The sequence below is a fragment of the Vipera berus genome, assembly GCF_964194415.1.
Source record: "Vipera berus genome assembly, chromosome: 3".
In the NCBI taxonomy this organism is placed as follows: domain Eukaryota; kingdom Metazoa; phylum Chordata; class Lepidosauria; order Squamata; family Viperidae; genus Vipera; species Vipera berus.
This window is the reverse complement of record NC_138204.1, coordinates 61116493-61144102: the sequence shown is the minus strand read 5'-3', so window position 1 is coordinate 61144102 and position 27610 is coordinate 61116493. Positions and strand designations below refer to the sequence as shown.

Genomic DNA, 27610 nt, shown 5'->3' with positions numbered 1-27610 from the left:
GGAAACTCTAGTTTCCAAGAACTCATCCATCAGGCCATATGGTTAGAAAAAAGGACAATCTAATAAAATTATTATCTCTTAGGTTTTTTTTCCTTTTTCTCCCCTCCCACTTTTTAAAAATAAATTGAGGAGGATTGTTTGAGGTTTCAACATAAGCAAAATATGTGATCTCAGAATTATTCATTAATTATGGAGATATCAAGCAAGATAATTATTGGTTATGATATGTTCAGTGGTGAGACCAAATACTTTGAAGCTTTTTAGTCTTAATAATTTCTTCCTTTAATTCAGGATAATGTAGATGGACTGTTTCATTCATCTACAGAAGGAATGCGACAGATCAAATCTTCAAAGAAGAACAAAGCTTCACCTGAGAGAAACAGGCCCTGTTTAGCAACAAAGAGTTATGAACAACCCACAGTAGCATCTCTCTCTCGATCTCCTTCTCCTTATACAAAGAGACGTATGTGTGAGCTTCTGCAAATCAGACAACGCCTGGCTCACTTAGACCTAGGGCCATTTGATTTCAGGAAAGAAACAGACAGACCTCCATTTGTAATTCGTCGTGTATGTACCCTCCAACAGTAACAGTTTAAGCATAGATCAAATCTTTCTCTTCCAGTTATCTTAGAAATTTTTTACTTAATTTTACACTTTTTGTGACAACTAGTTCTTTCCTGGTCTAGAGGAAAGATTAAGTAGCATTCAAGTTCTTTACCTGATCTCAAAAAACTAAGCAAGATCAGATTTGGTTAAAGCTCTTGAATGGGAGATCATCAGAAATTCTAGGAGTTTAGGCTAGATTGAGATATTAGAAAAACATTTGAAAGAAAGCAGTGGCAAGCCATTTCTTTATTGTTTTCAATCAAATTGAATGGAGATGAGATTCCTAGAGTTCTGGTGGAATAAGAAAGACAAATAAGTATGCTGGGACATGAGTAAGAGTTCAAATCCAAACCTGTGTCATTATAGTAAGTTTGAAGCTCTCAGTTCTCTGTTGGAAATCCAGGCTGAAGAATTGGCTGCTGGGTCATTGTAACATCTAGCAACTTAAGGCATTTAATTCCATCTTGAAAGAAGTAGAACTGTGCCCGTCCCCAAGAAGCTGTTGCTCAACCTAGCTATTCTGGCTCCAGTCTTTTCTTTTTAGGGAAGGTTGTTGAATAGGTGATTGAGATATAGCTTCAGATAATCTTGAATTAAATAAATTACTTGGATCCCGATCCATCAGGATTCTGGTTTAAATATGAAATAAAAAATGCTTCAGCTGCCCTGTTAAGTGATCTTTGGCAAGCACAGAATAAGGAAAGTTCAATCCTACTGAAGATGCTGAACATCTCAGCAACTTTCAGTAGCCTTGTCCATGGTATCCTTCTGCATAGGTTATAGTAGATGGGGGGCACTATGTTACAGTGCTTCCTTTATGGCAATGGGGAGGTAGAGATTGCGTCTCAAGGCCCTTTGTTTTGGTAGTGTTATCTGCAGTGCCTGAGGAGTCAAACCTCAGCTACAGTCATTTTTTAAAGAATAGTTTACCTCCAAGGAGCAAACTAGTCCCACTGCTGAGTGTTAGGAAAACTAAAAACATGGCTTTTTATGAAATTCCCTAGAAAAGGATCTCATATGAATTAGGAACACCACTTTTGGACATGCCTGAATGGCTATTCTTTCTTTGAGGCCATAATTTTCTTTGTGATTTTACTTGATAGTGTTAGACAACTTTTTGTCACACTATTTTATTTTAATCACCTTATTGAAAGTAAGAAATATTTGCCAGTTAAGAGTTTTTCTGGATTGGAATAGCATAAATTCCAATATATAAGTTTACTACTCAGGCTATTGTATGCTGCAATACTTGAAGCTGTATGCTGCAATACTTGAAGCTTCCCAGTAGCTCTCAAGACCAGTCATACAGAGAACAAACTGCAATAGTTCAGCTGCAGTGTGACACAGGCCTGAGTGATTGTGCACAAAAGAGTAGGCTGCAGCTAATGTGCCAGATGCGGATATATAAAGGTTCTCTAGATCAGGAGTGGTAAGTCCAGGAGGCACCCCCACGTTACAGACCAGCTCTGTCTGAAAAGGCATAGTTCTACCCATGCTTTACGTTAAACAGGTAGTTCTCACTGACCATTTGTTCAGTGACAGTTCAAATGTATGATGCTGCAAAAAAATAATTTTGCAGACCATTTAAGACTTCACAGTATCCCTCAGTCATGTCACCGCGATTACAGGTACAGTTGTCCTGTGTTTTTTTTTCCCCAGCCCTTTGAGATTGATTGGAGGGAAAGAAATAGCAAGAAAATAAGCTCTTTGCTGTTCTACGCACTGAAAGCAGTGCGATGGTGTTGGCAGTCTGTGGAGCCACAGTTTGCTATGCAGACAACTTACTCTACGGGGAGAACCGTAGACTATTTCTGTAGATAATCTCTTGCCTAACCCTTTCTCACTGCCAGTGCAATGCTACTATTCTTGATGTGTAGAAGAACAAACAGCTTATTCTTTTGAAGTCTCTTTCTCTCCATTCTCTCTACTCTGCAATGAGTGTGAGGGGGGAAGTAAGCAATTTCTGTAGGCAGTCTCTCCTTTGCTTGACACTCCCTGCCACCATATTTACAGAGTACTGTAAATTATTTGCCCAGCACACTCATGGCTCCCAGCCTTACATTGCAGCACAATTGCATTGCTTTTGATGTATACAAGACAGTAAGCAGACACTTGGGCATTACAAAGTATGGGCGAATGTATGGTTTCATAATGGTTTGTAACTGATAGCCTTGTCTCTTTCCAGCTGGAAAACAGAATTGCAGTCATGTGATTTTATTTTCACATGTATTTATCAAATTTATATACTGCCCATCTCATTATCTAAGTGATTCTGGGCAGTTTACAATAAAACCCATAAAACTATATAAAAACACAAAAACAAAATTAAAAAGCCAGAGGGAGCATTCTCAAGCTACCAACTACCCTAAGGTTGCAAACCAATCTGAACCAGGTCTTGATGCTTTTTTGGAAGGTCAGGAGAATGGGGCCAGCCTCCCCTCTGGGGGCAAGGTGTTCTGTAGGGAAGGGGCAATGGCAGATATAGTTCTCTTCTTAGTCCCTGCCAGCTGAAATTCTTTAATTGGCCCTTAACATACCCTCCCTTCCTGACACTTAGTGGCAGGTTTGCTTAGTGGCACAATTGCTAGTCCCAATTAGGGTCATTAAAGAGTACTATCTATATTAAGATGTTTTAATAATTACTTCATTTTAGGTTGAAGAGTTGACTCCCTCACCTCAGGTTCATCCTTGGTGTCGTCCTAAGGATAATAACAAAGAAGGAGCAGCCTATGGCAAGTATTATTAGCGTACAAAAGATGTGGCAGTTACAGGTTTAAAACCTATTTTAGTGGCCTTAATTATGTTTTTGCTTTGTCTAGTTCATTGACATTTCTGGTTCAGGAGAAAAGTATCTTATTTCTTACATTTTCACTGACATAACATGTTTCAAAAAATACTGCAATTCTAAGTGCTCTTAAAGCTGCTAGTGCAATTCTAGTTAATTGGCAGCAATTTCTTTGTAGAAATTTTTAAAAGTCATTCAGTTTCTTACTGTGGGAATTTTGTGACTTGGGTCACACAATTGATATAAAAAACTAAGTTCTGTTGTCTTACAAAATAAACTTAAATTACTTTTAGGAAGTATATTACATCTTGTTTCCCATTTATATCTCTTGGATTATGTGTTCTGTTGTTTCATTCCTGTTACCTGTTCAAGGAAAACTATATTTTTGCATAGTGTTTTCCTATAGCATTTGCCTCTTCCCTGACCTATTTTACAGTTAAACTATTATGTGTCCTAGAAGTATTTTTGTTGGTTGGTTTCTGTTGCTATTCAGATGGATTGTTTTTAGCAATCAATTAATATGTGATTTTAGTTGAAAAAACCTTCAGTAGTCTGAGAAGAGAGGATGCTATCATTATAGATAGTCCTTGGGATAAAAAATAATTCATCTAAATAAACTGCTGTGCTTGAAAGTAAAGCCTTTTCACATTATCTACATCCTGTTTATAGCGTTTTATACTTTGATGTATACTAAATCTTTTCCATTTTAGCTGATATCCCACAATTTCCCCCCCCCCATTATATATGGAGATGTGGAAGCTGTTTGGCATTTCTTTCCGTGTTGCAGTGGTATGTGAGGGAGAAGTACATGTCACAGTTTTTTTTTCATAATCACAAAAGAGCTAAAATGTAAATCACATATTTTCAGTGATATCTAATAGAAGAAGAAAAAAGGTCTGCCGTGTTTCCCATGCCATACAATATTAAAATGAAAAGAAACACTAAATTTCTTTAAATAATTTAATTTTTGTTTTATATATTATAATATAAAATTGATTGTCTCATTTTATAAAGTAAGATCAAAATAGTTGTTTTGCCAATTGTGCTGTGTTCAATAGTGTTAAAAGATTACCACAAACGAAAACATTTAAATAAAAGCTTTGTTGTTATATTTTAAAACACTTATTATGGGTGCATTCTACTTCTAGGAACTGTTATTTGGCTTAAGAGTTGGATGGGTGGATGGATGCTACCTCTGATTATTAGAACTAGATCTGAATTGCTTTCATGCTGATCCTTAGTTTCTGAATGGATACATATTATGGGACTGACCCTCTTATATTGCTACCTCCTTCTGAGGAACTGGTGATTGGAAATGATGTAATTCAAGACTAACAGTTCCTGAATGGCCTGCAACTAGACATTTCTTTGGAAATCAGGAGGTGAGAGAAGGGCAGGACTTTGATGCCTCAAGAGATCTTGCATGCAGAAAAGTGGTAATAAAAAGGTTAACAAGGAAAAACATCTTTAGCTAAAAAAATTGGAACAGAAGGAAAGTAGATACTTATCAATCCTTCCTCCAGTCGGGGAAGAGAGCTGCTGACCACTATATAGGAAAGCATTTTATTCAGAAAGAAAAAAAATCCAATTCTTATAGATAGGCATTCTAAAGAAGCAAAACTCAGAGGCAGAATATTGAAAAAGAAAGCTGAATATAAAAATGCACATTCATACATCCTATAACAGGATACATGCTAGGATCTTAGTTGTACAATTGTCTTCTGTTGATCAAAATATGTCTCTATAAGACAGCAATTAATGCTAGGTGGAATAAAATTGTACCTAACAGCTATCCCAAAGGTCCTTGTTTTCAGTGATAGAATACATTTGTGATTATTTATTAAGGGTACGGCATACAATGTCAAGGAAATCTACAAATGCTAGACACAATGCAGTCCTGACAGCCTGAATTGCCAGTTCATTCTGTTCGGTACTTGTCTGCCTATCCTTAGTACACCCCAGGAGGGTGAGCTAGCTTATATCAGCTGACTCGCAGTGCTCAGGTTGCTGGCTCTTCTGAACTCCTGCTGGTCTCAGCTCACCTCACCTTGCCTCATGTTGCATTGCCTCACTTCCGGCCAGGTCCAGCACCAGCTTCAGCTCTCTGCACATATGAATGCAGCTAGGTTTTTCCCATCCAATTATTTACTTGCAATATTGCATGTTTTCAAACTGCTGGGTGGCCATGAGCCAGGGAATGAGCAGCAGGAGCTTAAGCGGTTTCGCAGAGCTGGCCCTGAACCGCTGGAGTGTAAACCATTTCTGGTCAGCATTTCCAATGTCATTAAGTCGCTATGCCACCATGTCCCCACATTCAAACCTAGAATGCTGCCTTATTTGAGTCTTGATAATTTCAGAGCTGTATTCTTCCTGATCAGATCTCCTGCCTGGCAATATGCAAGAAATCTATGCAGGCGCTGAAGAAGAACTAGGAATAGGAATTGCAATTGGCAGGCCAAAATATATTGTGCTTCTTTCTGGATTCATTTGGCTCCACCTCCTACTGAAATTGAGTACAACCCTTGCCTATTCCTAGTTCCTCTTCAGTTGTCATTCCTGGGTCCCATATACATCAGAAAAAGAATTTTGGACAGCCTCCTCTCGGATGTTGGAGTGGGAAAGCATGTTCAGATGATTATAGCTTAGTGGGATGGGAAGAAGTCTCTGAAATCTCCTGAGTTTTCAGGTGCATTGTGATGGTAGCCTGTTTTAAGAGAAGACCTCAAAAAAGAAAAATATGGGTTTTATTGCGAAAAATGTTTCAGAAATAATGACTTGGCAACAGAGGCTCTTGAATTAGTTTGAATAATTATGTCACAAATGAAAAATATCTCACTGTCTAAATACTAGTTTATCTACTTTATTACAATTAAGACTAGTATTCAAGCAAACCAGTGTTCTCAGTTTAAAGGTTTAAATGATTGTACTTTTCCAAAATACTTTGTGTATTTTTGGAAAAATGACTTTATATCTAAATATTCTACTACTAATATCATTGTAAATAAAAATGCTTTAATTTTACTAACTTTTTTTTCTTTTTAAGATCCTAGCCTTCTTGGCAGTTACAGACCCAAAAATACTGAAGTGAGTACAGAAACAGAATAGTCTATTAACTGTAATTGATTTAATCTCTTATAATCCTTTGATTTTCTGCACAATATTGTCATTGTCACCTGCTTTATCAGCGAGTATATGTTTGAGTTAAGATATGAAAAATTCACAAACTTAAAGGACATTTTTTATTTCTTGATTGAACATCTGAAATCAAAATAGTAGAATGAAAGGATTGGAACTTGGAAATCATAGCCAAATCCCTACCTAGTTGAGGAATCCTTTACTGTATCATTCCCAGCAGATGAACTCAAGCCTTTGTTTAAACACAACTACTATCTTCTGAAATAATCCATTATTGAGCAGCTTCATATCTTTAGGAATATTTTCCTTATGCCCAACTGAAATCTACTTCATTATAATTAAAACCCACTGTTTATTTCATGTCACTTTGAGAGAAACATATCTAGAGCTTCCAACCATAACTCATAAGAATTATTCCAGGCTCTTTATGATCTTGGCACTCTCTGTGTGCAGGAGTATGCAGGGCCATTCTAGAAACACAATTCCTCAAACTAGACAAAAGATTCTAGGTGTGGTCAGACCAATGCAGATCTTTATACGTACTACTGCCAATACAAGTCCTCCCCATACTTGGTGTTTCTGATTTTTTCTTCTCAAAGGTAGGATTTTACATATGTCCTTGTTGAAAGTCAACTTGATAGTCTTTGCCCACTTTTTTCCCTGTTGCCTAAAACAAAGAAATATATCCAACTAGTTGTATAAAACAATTAAATTTAACACCCCTCACATAAATATCAGAAAATTGAAATTTGTAGTAGAAATGTTAAATTACATGATTTGACAGAAAAAAATAGCATTGGCAATGGAAAGAATTGAATTTCTTACGTTTCATTTCTGCCTCTGCAATCATCCTAATATATTATGAAATGTATTTGTTACATTGTTAACAATTAACTATCAGATCTAACCAAGACATTAACTATATCTTCTACAAAGATCATTTGGAGGGTTTTTTTTGTGTGTATGTGTGTTTCTAAACAGATTATTGGATCGCATCATGAGAAATACTTTGATTGTTTTCCTGACACCTATGATGAGCACTTGATCACAAAAATGAGCAGTAGGCAGGTTTATTCAGATCGTCTATTAATACATTCAGCACCTGCATCGTTGCAGAAATTTTTTTCAACTCCTGTGATAAATCGCTCATCTCTTAGAGAAAGGTAATGACACATATTTTTGGAAAATTTAAAATAGTATGCTGTCTTCATGTTTATCCTGAATTTTCAGTGTTTAAGTTGGAATGTACTTTAATCAGGGTCTTACTTTTTAAGAATATTGGCCATTGTTTAAAATCTGGTATGGCAATCAGTAAAAAGTTAAGTTTGAATTATACCTAATGTTATACCAATACAGCAGTACATGAATCAACATTGGTATTTAATCCACATTAATTTATCAGTGAAAAGTAGATAAATTCCTTATTAGCAATACATACTATTAGACTATAGAGCGTCTGACAATAACAGGCTGTACAGGTCAGCCACTGTTATTTCCAAATGCCTTTTATTCAAATATATGCATCAATCTGCCACAGTTTGATACCCTTAATATAGGAGTTCTCATATTGTGAGTTGTAGCTCCCTTATTGCAAACAAATTTGATTGTGGACATTAATGGGGGTGGGCTTTGATAAACTACTTCCACTTAAGTGGACAAGCCAGCTATCTTTCTGTATTCTTTGAATGATTATTTGGTTGTCACGGTAGCAGCCTCTATCTGGAGTAAACCTAAGGCTTCAAGATCTCTGAATTCTGCTATGACACATTCCGCTTGCAAGTCCCATCAATTGCCACCGCCTTTTTCCCCGTCTTTCCTTCTCCAGTGGAGCAGCAACTAAAAGCCTTGAATTCTGATGATTACAGCAACAAAGACATAAAACAGTTGAAGGAGAATTTGGGTTTTAAGGATTTTATTCTACAGTGGCAATTCTCAATATCAGGGATGCCAAAGACAATTCATAGAAGAGAGCCTTTAAATGGTGGAAATAGCCTTTAGATGCTGTTCCATTGTTGGGAGAAAGAAGGTAGTGATAGAGGAGGCGATGAGCAAAATGGATACCAGCACGTTGGGAACTTCTTAGAAATCCAGTCTACCCTGGACAACACATGCTACACAGAAAACCAAAACAATCAGCTGGAGAATAAAATTGACAATCAGGTTTTCCAAGCAGAGCTTGGAGCTTGGACATGGTATGGGCAGATCTGGTGGTTTATACACAGAGTAATCTAGTAATTTTATTTATCATTTAAATGTAAGACAAATTTGTTTATTATTTTAGGGATTACGGCACCACAAAGTTTGAGGGCCACCACCTTAAGAAATACTGAGCTATCCTGGTCCTCATAGAATAAACTGAAATAACAGCTAAAGTTTCATTTCAGTGTTATTTCAAGATTCATTTAAGTCTGTACCTTTTATCATGTAAAATATATACTATCTCATGCAGAATGTATCCTTAGCTTGGTTTGGGACTTGCATTCCAGATTTTAACAGCACCACAGCTCTTCTTGTTATTGTGTCTCCACTTAGGGAATGTTAGAAATAGAATTTGCCTCTTAACTCAGTACCAAAATATTTTTTGTAAACACAGGATGCATTCATTGTATTTTAGGATGATCCAGATACCAGAAAGAATTCTGCAATCCATTCTTAATGTGCCAGTTTTTCTGTATGGTAGCAAACTATGACAGTACTGCTTTTTAACTACTCTGATATCCTGGACCTTTCACACAATGCGTAGAGTACCAGCAATAATGCATAAGATCTGTGTATTTTTTTCCTTAATCCCAAATGGTTTGAGAGACAAGGAAGACTGCAAATCATATATTGTCTGACATGAAACATGAGTTATTTCCAGTTTAGGAGAAATGGAAATGTCTTCGCTGATGGATGTAAACCCATTTTAAAAGTAATTCTTTATAGATGGGAGCAGGGAGAAAATTCATACATTGACTCTTTACTTCACCCTTTTTCCATTTTGTATTTCCCTGATCACTAAATTAGTATTAAAATTAATACTACAGTATTATTTGTTTGTTTTAATGTATATAATTGTCTTTAAGTTTGGATACTTACTGTATGTTTTTATTTTTCTTCATTGTGAGACTTGGTATGGACAGATTGCTGTCTCATGGCTACAAAGGCAGCCTGAGATTTATTTGGCATTCAAATCCATTCTTCAATATTCCTTTCTACTCTTTGTGATCTACCAGTATCTTTTCTTTGTTATTAGGTTCAGAGACTTGATAGTCATGTAATTTTCAAAGCTTTTCAGTTCTTTTTTCTTGGTTGCTTTTTGATTTTAAAAGAAGGTTGCCAAAGATTCTAAGAAGCTACATTGCTATAAAATCATGCTATTCTTTACATTTATTCATGTATTTATTTATTAATTACAATAAATTCTAGCAGGGTAACTTACTCAGTATTAGGTAACATTAATTGATAATTGACGAAACTACCGGGCTGGCCTATAGAGTAAGAAAAATACAGCTCATCACGGTTACTATTGATCTTTACTGTTTGTCTGTTATGGTTCATCAGAACTTGATCTTGTCTGTTAGAAGCTAAAACAATAGATCTTTAAAGTATTTTTTGGAGAAATTAATTTCTCAATATATGAATCAAAGCCTCCCACCTAATTTATATTCAAAGTACTCCAAGATATTTGTCAGAACAAACATAATGATCTTATTTGAAATCACTCTTGAATCTGATAGCCTCCATTTATATAATACCTCAAAGCATGAAGCACATTTTCAATTCTCTATATACACATGCACACACATACACACAGGCAATTCAAAGAAGTTAAAAAGAGAGGAAGAAAAGGGGAGGGGAGGAAATTTTAAAGGTACAGCTAAAGATACAGTCTAAAAAATGTATATTGTATAATTTTTCACATAAATGAGGTAATTCTCCAAACTGTTAAGTTACCATTAAATTTTTCCTTAGAAGCAAGGACTAATATCATGCTTCCAAATATACTTGTACTAGCTTATTAAAAAAACATATCAAATGAGTTGTTACCTGTTAAGGCAAGATGCTAAAAGGGTTTAGAAGAAAGATAGTGGATCAATTGATTGCTATAGAAAAGGGGTTGAAAGGCATAGGACAATTAAGCTGAAATCTTTTTTTCCCATTATTGTTCTCAAGATCTTAGGTCAGAAGTCCCCAACCTTTTGGGAACCAAGGAACGGTTACGTGGAGAGAGGTTTTTCTGCGGACCAGAAGGAGCATGGTTTTATATGCTACCTGCATCCCACAGATGCGGCTTTGCTTATTTGTGCAGCCCAGTTGCTGGCATGCCCGGTACCAGTCCACAGACCACGGGTTCGGGACCCCTATCTTAGCTCACTTGCATTTATTTTATTGAAGTTAGCCATTCACCTTGATGTTTATTGGTATTTTCTGGATAAATAGCTGACTGAGACTGCTCAAAATGCTTAGGACTTTTCAGTATAAGCCTTGATAAGGTTGATAATTATAATTGATAATTATAAGTTGATAATTTTTTTATGTAAACTCTTGTTGTCGTAGTAGGTAACCAATTAGGGAAGAAAGATTTCAGGGAAAATACAGACCTTTATTCTCCACCTGCCACTTTACTCACTTGAAAGAGAAAAAAATGGACAAGGCAACCTTTTCCTCCCAGTGGCAGAGAAAAACTGCAGTTGGGCAAGAAAATGGCTTGTTTGTTTTCCTGCTAGAAGCACCTATAAAAAAAATCTTTTTTCACTTAAGTCATGCCTATCTTCAACAGAAAATGAGTAATTTATACAATCAATATTTGAAACAGTCTATTTTTGTTACACATTGTACATTTCTACATAGTATGGTATTAATTTCAGATGTGCATTAGAGTAATTCATAGATCATTTCTCAACATATAGTTCCACTACTCAGGGTGAATTCCCATAACCCACCTGTTTTCTGTTAGCTCCTTTACAGTTAAGTCTTTTTGGGGTGCAGAAATGTGGGTCCTGCTGAGTTCAGTGGAACTTACAATTGTGCATAGCATTGCTGTCTTAATGCATTAAATTCAAGCTTGTTTCGTTGTTGAGTTCTCAAAAATTCATTTTAGCTATTTCAGTCATAGAGCAATTTCTTTTTAGCTATAGAGTAATCTCCTTTCACCAGACTCCACAATAGCTGTTTGCACTGTAGACATGCATCTGTTCCGTACTACAGGTATATTGATTTTTCCCCCTTATGGTAGTTTGTCCTTGTATGTGGACTTTCTTTTTCTTCTCAGCACAAATCCTCTGCATTTGAAAATGATAAAAAAAATCATGGAAGCCATAGATGTAGGGTTGAACCTGAGAGGTTCTTTTGAAAGAGGAAAGAAGTTAATAAAGAGCCACAGTGTTTTGCAGAATATATTTGTAATAATTTTGCAAATAATTTTTGTGCTAATAAGCAAGCAAGCATTTGTTTGAAATTCCCCGTGCTTTGTGCCTATTTATATAGTAGTACCGACTTGGGAATGGAATTCATTGAAATGAAGTGGAATTTAGATGAAAGTAGGCAAACGTAAAACTGCGTTCTATAATTCCTCATTTTGTATTTTCAGATATGGAAGAGTTAAGTTTAGGAACATAAGTTTTCTTGTTTTTTTTTCATTTTTTGTGCATTTTAAAAAAATCATTCCTACAAAAAAGAACAATGTTTTTAGTTATAGTACAGTTATCAGATACAATAATGTTGATTTCTGTAAATATTGCAACTTTGAAATAAATTATAAGCAGTCTTTTGTTGATCTGGCTTATTCTAGGCCATGTCCTATATACGGGTAGTCCTTGTTTAGCAACCCAATTATGATTGGCAATTTGTTAAGCCAACCAGTCACTAAATGAAAAGATCACAATTTTACTATCTTACTTCAGCTTTCCTTTACTTTGCAGCCTATGAAACTCATACATTTGAGGACTCACAAAGTTAATTTTTCATCACCACTATAACTGCTTAAACGACGCAGTCGCTAAATGAGGAATACATATATAAAATGTTTATGTAATGTATAGGAGTCAGTAACAATTTAAACAGACATAAAATGTTTGCTAGTGGCAAAGAAAATTGAAAGCATAACAGAAATAATAGTTGTAAAGGTCAAAGTAAAGTCAGTAAAATAATATATTCCAGCAGCACTGGTAATGTCATAATCCTATTTTTAAGATCTAGATAGTGATAGCCAATTTTTGTTAGAGTCTTTGCATTATGGGAATACTTTTATTTATAATTTTTAAAATACAGTTTGAATATCAGTTTCTGAAAATGTCTTCTATAGTCTTTAAGAATATAACAGATGATGAGTTGTTACAACATACAGCTTTTTTGTATGGTGACCTGTGCATGGTATACATGCTACCATAATGATTTAAAAGGTTGCTTAGTTTTTCTATTTTCTAAAAGTATGTTTAAAAAGTAACTGAGATTAGTCTTGTCTAGTCTAGTATAATATAGAATAGTATAGTATAGTGCTATGTAAATATGTGATATCAGTGATATAAATATTTTCATTAATATTATAAGTAAACATTCATTTAAAAAAGTTAACAAATAATACTTAGTAATGCTTGTTTCCATTTAGAAGATTGAGGACAAAATGATCAGTAAACATTTCTTAAGCTATAGCGCACACTAGTGGATTTTTCTGTCATTTCAGGAAAAAAATAAACATTTTATAGAAAAGGATTTTTGTATCATACATTAGAAAATTAAGTCTGCTTAAGTCATGTACATATCATAGAATTGCAGCATGTACAAAGTGGAAGGTATATTATAAGCCATCTGGTTAAACTCTATTGCAGGCGTCCATTAAGCCATTGGTGACGTTTGGCTTTCTTGCTCTTTTTATAAAAATCTCTAAGGTGGATGGATCCACAATACTTTTAGCAGATTATTTCAATGCTAACCGGTTTTTGGCATCAGGAATTGTTGCCTAATATTCAACTTGCATGTCCTTTTAAAAAAATTAATCCACTCATCTTTGTTCTGTCTTTGGTTTTTTAAAAAATAGAGCTTTCCAATCCTGAATTGACATCTTTGATCTTTCTGTAGGTCCTTATATTTGTCACCATTGAATAGCAACTAGTCAAAATAAATTTGAACTATAAACTTATTCTCTTAAAATGTTGATCAATCCCACTAATATCATTACAAGGTTAATAAACACCAGTTTAGTTCCATCTTCTATGTCAGAAATCCCCAACCTTTTGGGCACCAGGGATTGGTTCTGCGGAGAGGGTTGTTTTTTTTTGCAGACCGGAGGGAGTGTGGTTTTGTGTACTGCCTGAATCCCATGGATGGGGCTTTGCTTGTATGCACGGACCAGTTTCTGGTATGCCGCGGACCAGTGCTGGACCACGGACCGGGGGTTGGGGACCCCTGTTCTATGTTATTTGTAAAGTTGAATGGCATACTGTAGGTCTGAGGACTATTCTTGTGGAACCTCATCGATACATCTTTCCTGAAAAATGGAAAATAAATTTCAAGCACTTTTTGAATGCAACTGAGCCAGTTAAAAATCCACTAAACCGTATTAACTTTCATGTATCTATTTTGGCCACAAGGTGTAGAGGAGAGAGGAGATAGCTTTAAAGAAGGAATTCAGTAGCCATGAGATAAACACCCACTTAGCCCTGAAAAGGAAAATGGGGTGAAAAAAACCCCTCAAGATTACCCTACCTTATGTCTCTTTGATATAAAGGCAGAGAGAAATTCTGTCAAGTTTTCAAGATATTGTTAATGTACTTTGCATCAGTGAAGAATTTCAATAGATCATGTGGAGTCTGTTTCCTGATCTGGCCTTGACACAAAGATACAATATGATCCGCTGTATTGGATGCTTTACCAAAATCAAACAGCAGTAGCTCTACAACATTTCAAGGTCTAATTAAGCTATTTGCTTTATCATAAAAAAGGATATGATCAGTTGACATAGTTTATTATTGACAAACCCAAGAAGGCATCTGTTAATGATAGTATTCTTTTCTAAACACTTGCATATAACTGGTCTGTAGCTTCTTGGATTCTCCTGCTTTCCCTTTTTCGATATTAGGACTTTTGCTGATTTCTGCTCTTGTGGTACATTAACTAAATTATTTTTATTCCATCTGATACTGTTCTGATACTATAGTGACAAATATGGGAGGAGTGAGTGTAACCACCTGTAGTATGCATTTGTAGTTATAAAAGTATATGCTACATATTACCAGAATTAAGAATATCCAGCATTCTCTTCCCACAATGGCCCAGTAGGTACATTTATAAAGTGCAGTTGCACTCTCCTATTTATCATCCTCTTTAGTTGATACTAAGAGATATAACCTCTTTCTTTCTAAAAATAATATTTGGCCATGATAACAAATAGCTATTGATAGCTTTATCTTTCATACGTATCCATAAAAGTGAAAATAATGTATTGTATCCATTTCCAAATACTAACCCCTGCTTATAATTTAAAATCTTCATATAAAGTTTCCTAACTTGTTTTTTTTTTTAATTTAGGTTTTATACAGGTTGGAACACACCAGTAAATGGGGATGAGATTCATAAACGAGTGAAAAATATTTTAAGAACGCACAGTGCAAGGCAAAGGCTAACATTTGTAAGTTTGAAAATCTGTTGGCATCTTTTTTCCTTCCTTAGGTTTTAAGCAATAAGGCTTAGCAACCATTTCATGCAATTGCTAAGCCTTCAGCGATAGCACACAGAAGTTCACTGTTCAGCTTGCTGGTTCCTTCAGGCATTCCAGTTTCCTCTCTCTGGATGCTAAGAACATCCCCATAACTTCTAAGAAAAGGCCGCCAGGACATTCTCTGTGGGATGAGACAACTTTTCAGGAAATATCTTTCCCATTTCAAAGCACTATTCAATGGTACCTGGACTAGAAGGGCTATAGGAGAATAAATAATGTAATTCTGTCTTCTAATTCAGTTTGTATACAAGTTGTTCATTGGCATGAGTAAATAATTCAGGAGCATATTCTCTTGCTTTGTGCCAAATTTTAGAGGGGAAAAAAAGAAATGCATTTAGACAAAAGGGAAATGGATCTATTGCAAGTTTGGTTTGTCCAAGTATCAGCATAATGGCTTGTTTAGAACTGGTGGCTGAATCTTATCCTTAAGCAGCTGGATACTCCTCTGTTGTCAATTACAAGATTCTCCTCATCAATTCATACAGAAGCCATGAATAAGAGACTTAGAGTGTATCGACTTTAGGAACTGGAAGACCATTTACATTTAAAAAGGGGACGATAATCCCATTGCTGAGAGTTGTGCAACCTTATCCTCTCAATATTTCTTTGATAAAGTAACTCGGGAAGAATCTTGTTTTCTGTGACAGGGAGATTATCAAGAAATTGATAATGAGGTATACAGTGAGGGATTCTTACTTTTTTCAGCTTTTTGATTAAGAGTAAATAGAAATAGTTTATTTTCTATGAATTATTCAGAAGTGCTTTTCACTTTTAGTTTGACATCTAGGTAAAAGTTGTCTTTATGGATTTCTGATATAGCATAGTTGTCAGAATCCAGTTATATCTCATTTCTATTTATCTTCTCTAAATTACAAACTAATCCTTACTAGCTCCTGGATCCTGTCATACTAAAAAAGGGGAGGGGGTATGCATGGGGGTTTTATTACTTTCACTTCATGGATACAATACAAAGTAACTTTTGTTGATTCACTTTGGGTCTATTAATCAAACAATGTGGCCATTAGCTGTCGGTAAAGATCTGCTCTTTACCGACAGCCAGGGAAAAGGGGAGGGGGAAAGAGGCAACACTTGGAATCTGGGCAATAAGAAGATGAATGATTGTGCCGATGGAGCCAAATAGTTTTTTTCTTTCCTGAAGTAACACCTAGAAATCTGCCAATTTGAATTGCCTGGAAGAACTGCGAGTGGGGTGTGTGTGTGCTTGAGAACACCTTAAAACATTGAATGGTGGAGGGAATTCCCCAGATCCTGTCTAGCATGCCTACTATCAATTTCTCTTAATAAATGATTCCTGTTGGAAGAAAATGCTTCCAAGAGTTCTGTTTTCTTAAGATGTAGATTGAAGTGGATCCTTACATTAGACAGGATCTGCACTAAGGATCAACCTGGAAGGAAGAACCTTACCGGGGAACTTTGCAAAAAATACAGTGTCTAACGATGAGGAGGGAAGCCCCATGGAAAGAGAACTTTCCCCCTGACCAAAATCCCACCAACTATCAGAAGCTGAAGTGTCATATTCCTGCGGGGAAGAGGTGGTGGAGACGCGCGACCTCAAACCGCGGTGGTCGATGGGCATTGGAAGGAAGAGCAAGTGAGAAAAGGCATCTAGGAAAGTGACCCTGAGGCAAAGCGGCCATCAACCCGAATGGAAGCAAAAGATGGAGAGCTTCCTGCATGTCAGCGAAGAGGACTGAAGTTATGCACCACATGCAGAGTAGATCCTAGAGAAAGCTATTGACCTGATGAAAGAAACCCTGGTCTCTCTAAGAGAGTAGAAACCTGAATCACGCAGCCACAACAGCAGAACTGCAGCTAAACTGACCTGTATGATGCTTGCCTGCCTCGGGGAGACCCACACCACCTCGATGACTGGTACATCCTGGCAGAGGAGGCGGAGATAGACCTACTGAAGAGGCACTGCCTATGGAAACCATGGGGCCACCCGCCGCCCGAGCAAACATGCAAGCCAGCGAAACCACCGCGCCGCAGAATGCTGCTCAAAAGCCCCTCAACACAAATGAGAGCCATCACCGTCCAGGAGATCAGGGAAGTCCCCAGGCAAATCAAAAGAAACTGCCATGAGGGGGATAGAGGCTGTAGAGTCCCCAACCCCTGCCAAGGACTGGGAGAAGACTCCAGCCTACATCACAGGGGTGGTGGATACCTTGGGAGACAGCTCAGAGGGAGAAACCCTGGTAAGTGGATCCATTCCACCCATCCTTAAGACTGACTATATTAGCTTCTTCCATGCCCGAAGCCGTCAAAGTAAAAGCCCTAATAGACTCTGACTGCACCCGCTGCCTCATCAGCCCGACGCTGGTGGGGAATTTGGGTATTCCGGTGAGGAGACTAAAGCAACCAATCTCTTTTGGCCAGTTAGATGGGTCCATAGCAGGTCTTGTATCAGCTACCCTAGCCACCTTACCAGTTCACCTGTCCCTAGGGACCCATGAGGAAGACATAACGTTTGTAGTGACCCCAGGCGTGGAATGCCCAATGATTTTAGGGCTGGAATGGTTGAAGAAATGGAACCCCTGGGTAAATTGGAGGACAGCAGAACTCAATTTCCCGGAGGGGGAGCATATGAACTTAAAACCCCAAAGGACCTCCCCAACCTCAGGAGAGGAGACAGCATTAGTGGGGGGAGAGAAGGGGCTACCAGAAATACCAGAAGAATACCAGGACCTTGCTGAAGTTTTCAGTGAGGAATGGGCAGATGAGCTCCCCCCCCCCCTCACCAACCCACAGACTGTGCTATAGAATTCAAACCCTGGGCAAAACTCTCAAAGCCCAGGCTGTACTCCATGAGCCCTAAAGAGACGGCGGAGATGGAAAGATTCATAAATAAAAACCCAGAAAGGGGATTTATTGAGCCTGCCAAACCCAAAGTGGCCACTCTGTTCAGGGAGAAGAAGGACGGCACGCTGCGCCTATGTGTAGATTACAGGGCTCTAAACACAATTAGTGAAAGTAATCTGTATTCCCTACCCTAATGAAGGATATGCTATCCCACCTATTGAAAGGAAGGATTTTTACCAAACTAGATCTAAAAAAATGCATACTACTGCATTAGGATTAAGGGGACGAATGGAAGACTGCATTCAATTGTCCAATGGGTTGCTACCCGTTTAAAGTCCTGCCATTTAGACTGCAAGGGGCTCCCGCAGTTTTTATGCAACTAATTAATGAAGTGCTAAGAGTGCACCTTCAGGAAAGGGCGGTATATAAATCTAATAAAAATAAGGGGGTCCTGGTTTACCTAGATGACATCCTTATCTTCACTGAGACCAAAGAGGAGCATATTAATCTAGTCAAAGCAGTTCTGAAAAAATTGTGGGCCACCCACCTATATGCAAAATTATCAAAATGTGAATTCCACCAGGAAAGAGTAGACTACCTGGGGTATCGCATATCCACACAGGGCATCGAAATGGACCCCGAGAAAGTCAGGGCAGTATTAGGATGGGTACCACCCTGCACAAGGAAGCAATTACAAAGTTTCCTGGGGTTTCCAAATTTTTGCCGCCAATTCATCCGTTCGTTTGCCCAAATAGCCATGCCCCTCACAAACTTGTTGAAAACTAGTGGGAGGGCGCTCAGTGAAACCTAGCCAGCCCCTGAAGTGGACAATGGAACGTCAAGCAGCATTTGAGAGGCTAAAGAGACTTTTTTCTGCTGAACCTGTACTGAGACACCCAGATCCCGATAAATCTTTTGTAATACAGGCAGACGCGAGCGATGTGGCGGTGGGAGCTGTATTATTACAGGAAAATGACGGGGCATTGCAACCGTGTGCATATACGTCCAGGAAACTCACGGAGACAGAACAATGTTGGGCCATGTGGGAGAAGGAAGCTTACGCTGTGAGGTGGTCATTACTTACGTGGCGTCATTTCCTTGAAGGGAATAAAATCCCCTTCCAGGTCTGGACAGACCACAAAAATTTGGAAGCACTAAAGACACCCAGGAAACACACTCCTAAACAAGCCCGCTGGTCTCAACATTTTCACCGATTCCGTTTCACTCAAACACTTACCGGGGGGGGGGGGGAAGAATTTCCTGGTGGATGCATTATCTCGCATGCCCCAATATAACAGTACACGGGCCACTGACACTAAACCACTTATGCCAGAACAACAACTGGCAGCAACAGTAACCATCAGGGCCCAAGCTAAAATAAAGCCGCAGGTTGATAGCCAAACTGGAATAGAATTCCGAAAGTCTTTGGAAATTGATGAATGGTTCCAGAAAAATAGACGTGTGCACAGTCAAAGACGGACTACCCTGGGTGGGTGAGAAGTTATACATACCTGCCACCCAGAGGATCAATTTCATGCAATTGTGCCATGATACAAACTCAGCAGGACATTTTGGGTTTGTAAAAACATTACGCTTAATTAAAAGGCAGTTTTGGTGGCCATCCATTAAAAAGGACATAGAGGGTTACATGGCCAGCTGCCTGACTTGCGCTACTGCAAAGAGGTTGCAAGGGAGATCACCCGGACTGTTACAAACAGTGGCAAATCTCTCAAGCCCCTGGAGGGAAATAGCCATGGATTTTATAGTGGAATTACCAGAAAGCAATGGGAATACTGTAATCTGGACGGTCAGAGACTTGTTTTCCAAACAGGTGCACTTCATCCCTTGCCAAAAGATTCCCACCGCTTTGTGAAACGTTTCATGCAGCATATTTACAGATTGCATGGGGCACCACAATGTATCATATCTGATAGGGGGGTGCAATTTACATCGGCATTTTGGAAGAAATTTTTATCCCTTTTAGGGACCACTCAGGGACTGACATCTAATCATCCTCAAGCAAATGGTCAAGCTGAAAAATCTAACTCAGTACTTGAGAAATATTTAAGATGCTTTATTAATTTCCAGCAAACAAATTGGATGGACCTACTACCTTTCACAGAAGTTGCCTATAATAATGCAGTCCACTCCAGCACAGGTTACACTCCTTTTCAAATAGCTACTGGTCAAAGTTTCAACCCCACACCAGAACTAACCCCAAACGAACTGGTAATCCCATCACTGAAAGAATGGATAGAACAATTACAAAACACCTGGCCAATAGTTAGAAAAGACCTAGACGAAGCTAGGCAAGCATATAAAGCACAAGCAGATAAAAAAAGAATTGAACCCACACCATTCATTATAGGTGAAATGGTATATTTATCTACAAAATACCTAAAATCCTTACAACCCTGTAAAAAACTTGGACCAAAATATATTTCCAATTAAAAGAATCATAAACCTAGTAACAGTAGAATTAGAATTACCCAAAAATCTTAGACAGATACATCCAATCTTTCACTGCAGTTTGTTGAAAAGAGAACAACAGTCACCATTACGGCCAAAAATCCCACCGCCACCACCACCTCCAATCAGGCGGAAGGAGAACAACACTTCGAAATAAAGGAAATCCTAGACTCTAGAAGATACCATGGGACAACTCAATATTTAGTAGCATGGAAACACCTCCCCTCCTCACAAAACGAGTGGGTTCACAAACATCATGTAAAAGCCCTGAAGTTTTTAAAGAAGTTTCATTCAGAGTATCCTAACAAGCCAGATTAACTTTTATACCTGTTTTGTTTTCTTTACAGGTGGATCTCTCTTATTTTTAAGGAGAGCCGTGTGTCAGAATCCAGTTATAACTCATTTCTGTCTATCTTCTCTAAATTACTAATCCTTACTAGCTCCTGGATTCTGTTATACTAAAAAAAGGGGAGGGGGTATGCATGGGGGTTTTATTACTTTCACTTCCTAGATACAGTACAAAGTAACCTTTTGTTGATTCACTTTGGGTCTATTAACCAAACAATGTGGCCATTTGCCTTTCATCCTATGCCTCTCTGAAGATCTGCTCTTTACTGACAGCCAGGGAAAAGGGGAGGGGGAAAGAGGCAACACTTGGAATCTGAGCAATAAGAAGATGAATGATCGTGCCGATGGAGCCGAATGGATGTTATTTTTCCTGAAGTAACACCTAGAAATCTGCCAATTTGAATTGCCTGGAAGAACTGCGAGTGTGGGGGGGGGGGCGCTTGAGAACACTTTAAAACATTGAATGGTGGAGGGAATTCCCCAGATCCTGTCTAGCACGCCTATTATCAATTTCTCTTAATGATTCCTGTTGGAAGAAAATAACTTCCAAGAGTTCTGTTTTCTTAAGATGTAGATTGAAGTAGATCCTTACAATAGTAAATTGTTTCTAATTATTAAAATATATGATGTAGGTTTTAATTAATGTTCACATGTATTCTATTAGTAACTTAAATCCTATAAAAGTCATGTTACTATCCCTATATTGCTGGGGAAGGCTTAAACTTAAAATAGCTTAAATACTTTTTAAAAAGTAAGTAATGTGTTTTGACTATCAGACAAAATTATTGGATTTTTTTTAATCTTTATTTCTTAGGATGAGACTTCTTTGTCAAAGGAAGAATCTGCTAAGACAAGGGACTCCAGTGGGACAAGAGATTTCAGAAAAAGAGATGTTTCACATACAGATTCTTTAAACAGTAATTTTCAGAACAGGTAAGATTTCTTTTAATTATGATTCCCCTCTTCCCATTATTCCTTTCCCCACCCTCAGTTCTCAGTCCAATTCCAGATTGTCTCTGACATAAGTTTAGACCTTATGTGGTTTATATTATGTGCATACTATAGCTATTAGAAACTAAATTTAAATAACTTCTTGCACTAATTCCATGCAAGTCATTTGTGCTTGATATTTAGCGTGTGTGAACCATGATGTAATTCAAAGTGAACCTTTGTGGATTTTAGCAGATGCAATTTTCTGCCTTTTTGCTTCCTCCTATATAATATTAATCACATAACAGTCATTGTATCTTTGTAGCTTTCCATGTCAGTGATATAACTGGGATAACTTAATGCCCAAAATTATGTCAGATGTGCCTGTGATGCAGGTCATCTTTATATTACTGAAACTCCTGAGTACTGTGTCTTTGTGTGTATAAATAAAAGCCATACTACTATCATGTACAGTGTATTGATGTCACTCTAAAAATAAACCCTTTACTGTTATATGGTATATAACAAACTATACTCACTCAGACTGTTGAGCTATTTAAACTAGTATCAGTTACAATAATTAACAGTGACATTCAGAATTTTAGGCTGGAGCTTTTCCAATCACCGTTGTATACCAGGAATTGAACCAGGAATATTTTTTTTTGCATGCAGAGTTTGTACTTACCAGTATATTAAAGTTTCTCCTTTTAACTGAGAACCTAGCCCATATTTTGATGTTACCAACCATTCACATATGCTGAATTTTTCTGTAACCCATATATTTATATTCTGATGGAGTCAATTTGGGAGGTACAATACATGAATAAAGAATTTACAACTCTTAAGTGATACGACATAATTGAGAATAATTGACTTTGAAATGCTAATATTCAAGTAAGGTCAGATACTGATGGGTTTGTCCCATCTCTAGACCAGTCAACGAGTTGGGAAATGAGGAGGCTGAAGGATATTCTGACAGTTTCAAGTCTGAAGATGTCCTCATAAATAGCATGCCAAACTAGAGTTCAAAAGAGGAAGTAGTTTTGCTGACCAAATGTTCACACTAAAATAAATGATTGAAAATCTCTGGGACTACACAGAAGATATGTGATGTTGAAATATTTAGTATGAAAGTGACTGTGAAAGGAACTTGTGAAACTCTAAAGGGTATGGAACAAAACCATATGACAGGTAGATGACAGGTATTTCTGAAAGTGGAGTAAGTGCCATTATCCTGCTCTTAATACAATTTCTGCTTGTAATCCCCAGATCACTTCACTTTAGCTTGTCAGAGTAGTTTTCAGTTAAGATAGCATTTTTTCCAACATGGATGTAGATCTGTCCATTTCATTGTGGGATTTCTCATGAGGAAGGGATGGCTAATGGCCCTGCATGAAAGTGACTGCTGACCTTGTCAGTATGCTGATCTGAAATTAACAAAAATCACTGCTACTCTTTGTAAATAAATCTTAGGCTGTTGTGATGACTAGTTTTAAGTGAAGGAACTTGAATTTGTTAGAAGCTAACTCTGAGTAATATGTTGGCAAATCCAGGTTATTATGGATAGTTTGAAGTCGCTTGTTTCAGATGCAAGCCAAGAATGAAAGCGTAAAAAACTCAGAATTTGGCATATACAGATATGTTTAGGGTGTAATCAACAAACTGTTCTCTTGATTTCTATTAAATCAAACAAATGCTAATTTTATTTATTTTTGTTTTCATTTCTTAACACTTCAATGCCGTTTCCTATCTTGGAAGTTTGCAAATAAAAGACATTTCAGTATAATGAAGTGATATAGAATGGAAAGAAAATATTTAAAAATCCACATCCATAATATTTACATAAGAAAGACAAAGTCACAGAACTTCCATAGGCAACATATTAGCAAGCACTTCACAGTTGTTGTACAGCAGAGTTCCCCAATCTTTCCAGCTTTGCAGACTGGCTGGGGTGGGTGGGGAGAGGGGATGGATCTGCACAAGTGGTGGGCACACAGGTGTGCTAAGTGCACCTCCGTTTGCATGAGCAGTCGGCCTGTGTGCCCATCGCTCATGCAAGTGGGGATGCATGTGTGCATAAGCTCACCCACCACTTCCGGGACCCGGTTCCAAAGGGCTCAAGGCCTAGGGCAGACATGTCAAACACAAGGCCCGGGGGCCAGATCTGGTCCGTGAAGTGGTTTCATGTGGCCCGCGAAGCCATCCTGGAAACAGTGAGGGAACGGCCCCCACTGCCTTGGCCCTGGCCCAGAGACTCTCCTTCTGCCAGAGACCCTCAGATCTGTCCCACTCCTGCCCAGGCCCCCATAGGCACCCTTGATACGAACGATGTACAGCTGGCCATGCCCACCCAGTAGGCCATATGCACTCTAGCCACGCCCACCCAGTAGGCCACGCCCATCCAGGCCACACCCACCCAGCCCCTTGAGGGCAACCGCAATGCTGATGTGGCCCTCAATGAAATTGAGTTTGACACCCCTGGCCTAGGGGGTTGGGCATCCCTGTTGTAGAGAGAGCATTTCAGGAGCAGGCACCATCACAGACAAGTTTCACTTAGGAATAATTGTAAGATGGCATTCTGTTAGTCATGCACACCCAGTTGCAAGTCTCCTTGGCAGTCTTCCTGGTCCCAAAGTTATTCACACAGGAGAAAACTATTAAAACTCTCTGTGGAGGTTTTCAGTCATCCAGGTCATGGTTGTCCCAGAAAGTGCTTTTTTCCAAACTACAACTGGACTTGCTTGATTTTTCTTGATGTTTTACTTCTCATCCAAGAGGTTTCTTCAGTTCTAACTAACTAACTGGTGAGGAATGGAAAGGATTTATATTCTTTGAAACACTCTGAGGATTGGCTGGGGCTTAACCTGTGTCCTCAGAGTCACCTGAATTGGAGAAATCAGGAGCACATTAAGATAGAAGCTTTTGTCCACTGCAAGGACCAAAACACCCAGACACAAACAGGGCAATATTGTATATGCAGTGCAGTGCTAAATTGTACATTGGAGAAAATGAAACAACTACTACACAAATGCATGGTACAGCACAGGAGAAGCAACGCAACAAGGATAGAATTCAGTAGTCCTTCAGCATCTAAAAGAAAAGAGCGGTCAGGTTCATTCTTGATAGAAAGGGCCACTTTTTGATTCCTTGAAAAAGGCTATCTATGTTAAAACTGAACATACCTCCCTCAAGGGCATGTGTGTGTGTAATGACAACACTTATCTCCTGTTTACAATGCAGCCTTTCAGTGGTCCCCAAAATGTTCCACGCTTGTTTGCACTCTGATTCAGGTGACTCTGAGGATACAGATTAACTCCCAGCTGGTTTCAACAACCTCAGAGTGCCACCTGCAGAGTATAAATCCTTTTCATTCCCTACCAGCTGGTTAGAACTGAAAAAGCTTCTTGGATGAGAAGTTAAATGTCTTCAAGAAAAATCAAGGAAATCCAGTTGTAGTTTGAAAAAAAAGCACTTTGGGGGACTATCAAAACTCTGATCAGAATACAATTCATTCATGAGGATTTGTGTTTAGAACATATTTCTATGAATAGAATCAAGACTATTCAAAGTTTGTAAGAACAGATGTCTGAGGGCAAGTAAAGTTTATTAAAGAAGTTACATGCTATTATGTGCATGTGCTATACCTTTGAAGTAGGCAAGGTCAAACTCAGGCATAGCAGGGATTTCACCAAAAGCTCTTTACTGTTGTAGGATAGAATAACAATCTTGAAAGCCTATCAGAGTTTCTCTCTGCCTCTTCTTATACCAAACCAAAGTAAAGCAAGGCTATTTTGAGGTTTTTCTCAGGACTAATTAATTTTTTCTGAAAGTCTCCCATTAACGTATCTCCTCTATTCCCAAGGCCAGGTCTGCATCTCCTTCAATCTGCATCTGAGCTTTTTATCTTCACAGTGAGGAAAGGAGAAGGAAGTACAACTTCTGTGATAAATAGACTGACAGGGCCATGTTAAGGGTCATCCAAAGGAGAACAAGAAAAAGAAAATTTGCCTTTAGTAGCGTAAAACGTGCAAAGTATTGATACTTTTGGAGCTGCATTCCAGCAGGTCAGGTTTTTTTTATATAAAAACATAAGCATGAGGTAAGGAGGCCCGCATGCTATTTGAAGTGTGAAAGAAGTGGTGCAATGTGTAATCTTGAGGCATAATATGATACTGAAATGAGAAGCAGACTGATAAGCAGGAGCTCTAATCAGGCAGATTAAAATGCAGGTGCAGATAGAAAGTAATAACACCATACATATTCCTAAAAAGAGATCACCATCACTTCCCAGAATTTTCCAGACTGGCAAGCAGCACATTATATTTTTAGCATTATGTACTTTTTTCTAAATAGTATTTCATATAAGCAAATATTTGTCAGCATTCATGGACTTACCCTAGCTTATGATTAACACAATGCAAATTATATTAAGTGTAATAAATAAATGATAAATGCCTGTTACTCTTTTCTGAATTTTGAAAGGTAATGATTTGCTTTATTTTTTTTTTATTTTTTTGGTCTGGGTGTTTGTGGACTTTGCCAGTTCGTTCAGCCAGCCAGACGTCATGGTTCATTTGGATAATGGTGAATATTGGACCAATCAACTTGCGGAGTATAAAAATAAGCCCCACAGAGCCATCTTTGAAGACAGCCTGGAAAAAATCTATCGAAACATGTACAGAAATGCTTCCAGCACACTTTCAAAGAATAAATCCAACTAAATTCCCGATAAGTGCTATAGGTGAAAATGAACAGTGTACAACATCAGTATTTTTTAATTATGAAGATTATTAATTACCTAATAACTCTATTCTATTTCTAACTGAACTGTTTTTACATACATATGTGAAATTTTGAGACTGGGATTTTCAATACGAAAATAAAATCTGGAGGATTTTTATTACAATGTATTTTTTTTGTGTGTGGTTTTATAGGCATGTCAGCAATTTTAGTTTGTCAACCTCAAACATCAAGTTTTCAATTAAGGGAAATCTAAGTCATTTGTCCATGATTTTGCACTTGCATTATGTGCAAATATACGAGGTTTTTCCCTGTTGCTTCTGGAATTGTATTTCTAACTCTGCTTCTGAAATACATCATCATCATCATCATTCCTCTCGCTCTGAGTCATGTCATTGGATTTTTGTTTCATATGCGTGAGTGGTGATGAAAATAATATTGTGAAGTGGTGTGTCCGACAGCATCAATTTTTCAGAACTATAACTTCCATTTATTACACTTTCCAGAAGTAAAAAATGGAACTTTAATTAATAACCACCTAATACAATTATATAATATTTGAGACTAGTGGTATACAAGGTGGTACAAAAAGCAGATGACAGTCTCTTGAGAATTTAGCAAATTATTCAGTTCAGTGAGAGAAAGGAAAGCAGTATTTTATTCTAAAAAAAGTAGAGGAAATAGTCTTTTCAGTTAAATGGGGGAAAGATTGAAGCAGGAGTTCAGAGAGCGGTAGGTGAAATGAAGGTTTCAGGAAGTTCTGCAGTTCAAAAAGAGCAATGATAAACTGGATTTTGGAGGACTAGCAAAGTAACAAGGTGTCTGGAAAAGAAGCCTTAGGAAAAATTAAAGGATTTTTTTTAAAAAATAAATTTGGTTTGCAAAAAACAAACAAACAAATGAGAAGTATGATAGCAGCTTTCAAGTATCTGAAAGATTGTCACACAGTCTTTTGCAATGAATATAATATCCATAGTTCCAGAATATAGGAAGGGAACCAGTAAATTATAGTTGTAAGGAAAGAAAGAGGTTCAGGCTTGATATCAGGACAGTCTTTCTGATTAAACGAGCTGTCAGCC

The 27610-nt window shown here is 37.7% G+C and overlaps 1 protein-coding gene across 1 annotated transcript in view; it reads left to right on the top strand.

The window, feature by feature from the left end:
- Positions 1-26701, top strand: part of SPATA6 (spermatogenesis associated 6) — a 45830-nt gene extending 19129 nt beyond the window's left edge. Inside the window, exons 8-16 of the mRNA XM_081325478.1 lie at positions 292-567; positions 3260-3338; positions 6435-6475; positions 7508-7689; positions 15035-15134; positions 15538-15593; positions 17284-17440; positions 21676-21794; positions 26335-26701. Of these exons, the coding sequence (XP_081181604.1) occupies positions 292-567; positions 3260-3338; positions 6435-6475; positions 7508-7689; positions 15035-15134; positions 15538-15593; positions 17284-17440; positions 21676-21794; positions 26335-26512 (1188 nt within the window). The 3' untranslated portion in view covers positions 26513-26701. The remainder of the gene's footprint in view (positions 1-291; positions 568-3259; positions 3339-6434; positions 6476-7507; positions 7690-15034; positions 15135-15537; positions 15594-17283; positions 17441-21675; positions 21795-26334) is intronic.
- The last annotated feature ends 909 nt before the right edge of the window (positions 26702-27610 follow it).